Source organism: Centroberyx affinis, unplaced genomic scaffold (assembly GCF_046629955.1).
Source record: "Centroberyx affinis isolate AG114_WGS23_722 - 3 ecotype Tasmania unplaced genomic scaffold, CSIRO-AGI_Caff_v1 ptg002409l_1, whole genome shotgun sequence".
NCBI classification, from domain to species: domain Eukaryota; kingdom Metazoa; phylum Chordata; class Actinopteri; order Beryciformes; family Berycidae; genus Centroberyx; species Centroberyx affinis.
Window position 1 is genome coordinate 1 of NW_027280658.1, and position 3,118 is coordinate 3,118.

Below are 3,118 nucleotides of genomic sequence, written 5' to 3' on the forward strand. Positions count from 1 at the left end.
TTCCTTTATGGTTGAGAAAACTCTCTGGCCTGCTGGGCTGATGAAACCGTTACAAAACCCAATGGATAAAATAAAAAAGACATTGTCATCGAGCTAAAAACAAGGCTGTTTCTCTTAGTTTAATATTTTGGAGATACAAGGTTTTTATCCCCCAGCGATGCTATCCAGACTGTGGAACCCCAGAGGAACCGGCGTTCCCCTCAGAACCCACCTGTCGTCCTGGGTGCTCCTGCTGGCCAGCTTCCTGGCCTGCCGGTCCATCAGACTGGTTCTGGAGCGAGTCTTCTTCCAGGAGTAGTAGTACTTCACCAGACTGGAGATGGACTTGTCCGGTAACTGAGACCGAGAGAAGAAACCTGTTAAACTCTCTCACACAGAAAACCTTCAGAAAACCTTCAGAAAGCTTTCAGCCTCTCTGGTTTTTCTGCTGCAGCCTGAATCTGAACTGGATTACACTGAGATTTTGTGTCTTGTGTATTTAAAACCCAGCCGACCCTCAGACTGGACTCAAGACTAAAGGAACCACCAGGCTGATAATTCACATTTTTCATCTTTTAAATTTCTTCTGAAAACAAATTACTTCTTTGCTTTTATGTTTTAGATTTTGATTTTACCCACTTTTAATCTTATTTAATTTATGTTTTTCTAACTAATTTGCTTTGGAATGCATTTCCTAATATTAACTCCACCTTACATGAAATAATAATAATAATATAACAATAATGGTGTTATTATTATGTTGCATTATTTTTGTAATACTTGCATTAATCTTGTAGTCTTTGTCCTCTCTTTTCTGATTTACTTTTCTCACCTTCCGTTTATATTTCTTCCTACTTTAATTGCTTTTCTTGTCAATTTAATTTTTTCTTGTGTTAATGTTTTTGTTTACAATGCTAAAATTGAAATAAACATTGAACAAAACAAAACAAAACAAAACAAATGGTCACCATCTGCTGGATGCGGTGGAAGCTCTTGCCATGGAAGCTGAAGGCCTGTTCAAACAGCACCTTGTCCTCCACCGTCCACTCGTCTGGGAACGGAGTGAAGTTCGGCAGATCGGCCAGAGACTTCTCGATGTTGTGTTTGTGCCAGAACAGCATGCCGAGCGCCTGCACACACACACACACACACACACACACACACACACACACACACAGACCGGGTCAGAGCCATGAACCTTCAGTGAGACTGGATGGTAAACAGGTTCAGCTCCTGCAGTGTGAAAGTCTCCCAGCTGTGAGGAAACAGAATGTGAACCGAATGTGAACGACAGGAATCAGAACTGAACTCCATGAAATTCCATGAAATTCCATGAAATTCCACTTCTGAGAGAGTTTGTCTCGACTCTAAACATTATAGATCAAAACATTATGAATCAGATAAAAGGCAGTTCAACTAATCAAACACATTCAGTCATAATGTATGGATTACCATCACATGTTCTGCATCAAACAGCAGCTGAAAGGTTCCTTTAACACTTTATGATATTCAGTATTGATCATATAAAACACTATGTGGAATCTCAGATATGTGGAAAGAAAAAACAAAAAAACATGGAATTTCAGAATTTCATTGAATTAAATTCAACTTTCTGAAATTCCAATTCAATTCACATTCTGTTTCCTGAAGGGTTTTTCAAATTCCAATTCCTCAGTTGAAGTGGAACTGATGAGGTCATTGATGAGTTGACCTCTGACCCCGGGACCCCGTGTGTGAACACAGACGGATCAGATCTACCTGCTCCACGTTGTATCCGTGCTTCTCCTTGGCGATAGCGATGTATTCGTCCACTGAGGGGGAAAAAAAAAAAAGAAGTGACATTTAGCTTTTAGTCTGATATGAGGACCTGACAGAGGACCGCGAGGACCGCACACGTGACAGACAGAAGTCCACTTACATTTAGAATCAGCGATGGTGTGATACGGAGACCAGACCAGCATCCCCCCGCTGTCTTTATCTGTGTATTTAGTGGAACCTGAACACAGAAATATCACAACAACATTATTCTGCTTATTCTCCTTATTTTAGTTGTTATGAACTGGAAAAGTTATGATGTGGTTGATGATGATTATTATTATTCTATAATTTGTATTATTAATAATACTAATAATGTTACTGATGCTATTGATGATAGCATCAGTTGATAGCATGATGTTATTGTTATTACTATTAAGTAATAAGTAAAAGTTTATTTATAGTACATTTTCTACACAGGGAAACTCAGTGTGCTTCACCTTTAAGCAAAAATTAAACACTGGAAAACAGTACAAATTGTACAAATACACAAATATATACACATGTATTCATTCACATATTGACAGACATTCACACACACAAAGAAATGATCACTATTATTATTATTATTATCACACTATTACATTGCTATTACAGCCTACAGTACAGGCTTCTTCAGTCTGTGCATGCAAAAAGAGGGAAAAAACATAAATATTATAATTTCTTGAGTGAAAAGGGAAAGCAGGCTAAATTCAGAGGGGATAATAAAAATAAATAAGCTCTATTAACCTTTATTAATTTGAAATTCATGCATGTTATAAGTTGTAACTGAGAAGTTGTGGGTAGCCTCGGTTCACCTCCCCACTGACCCTCCACCTCACTGAGCAGAGTCAGTCTGACGCTGAGCACTAATGTCAGGAATTGCTTTTCCACTTATTTTTATTTTTATTTTTTTTAAATCGTTAACGTTACAGTCAGTATTTGCTTCCGTAAACACGGTGAATAAACGCGATATTGCGAGTCATGGCAGGCCAGCTGCCTCTCTGCACCGAGGCTACCGCCAGCCAGTCAGGTACAAACAGTAAAAAATCTCACCGGGTTCAAACTCGGGGATATTGGCCTGATAATCGGATCCGACCCGCATCCCCACATCTGAAAATATGACACAAGGTTTCAGCAGACGTTAGATTTTTTAATATTTATTGGTAAGAAACACGGATGTAACGTTACAGTGGGATGTGACGGCTGTTCGAGGCTATACCGTGCTCGTCGTCGCTGCCACTTTCATCGGAAAAATGTCCGTTGGAGGCGTTGGACGGACTCTTGGTGCCGTTGGACCGCCTTTCCCCAGATACTCCGAGCCTTTATCCATCATGCCCGGCAT

At 39.6% G+C, this 3,118-nt stretch overlaps 1 protein-coding gene across 1 annotated transcript; it reads right to left on the bottom strand.

Moving 5' to 3' along the window:
• Positions 1-211: 211 nt before the first annotated feature.
• Positions 212-3,118, bottom strand: LOC139656216 (REST corepressor 3-like; the record flags this gene model as incomplete). Its single annotated transcript, XM_071533718.1, is given in 7 exon segments — positions 212-336; positions 948-1,109; positions 1,738-1,790; positions 1,898-1,975; positions 2,830-2,886; positions 2,996-3,073; positions 3,076-3,118. Coding segments are annotated over 7 exon segments (596 nt in total), but the record flags the coding sequence as incomplete, so codon positions are not given.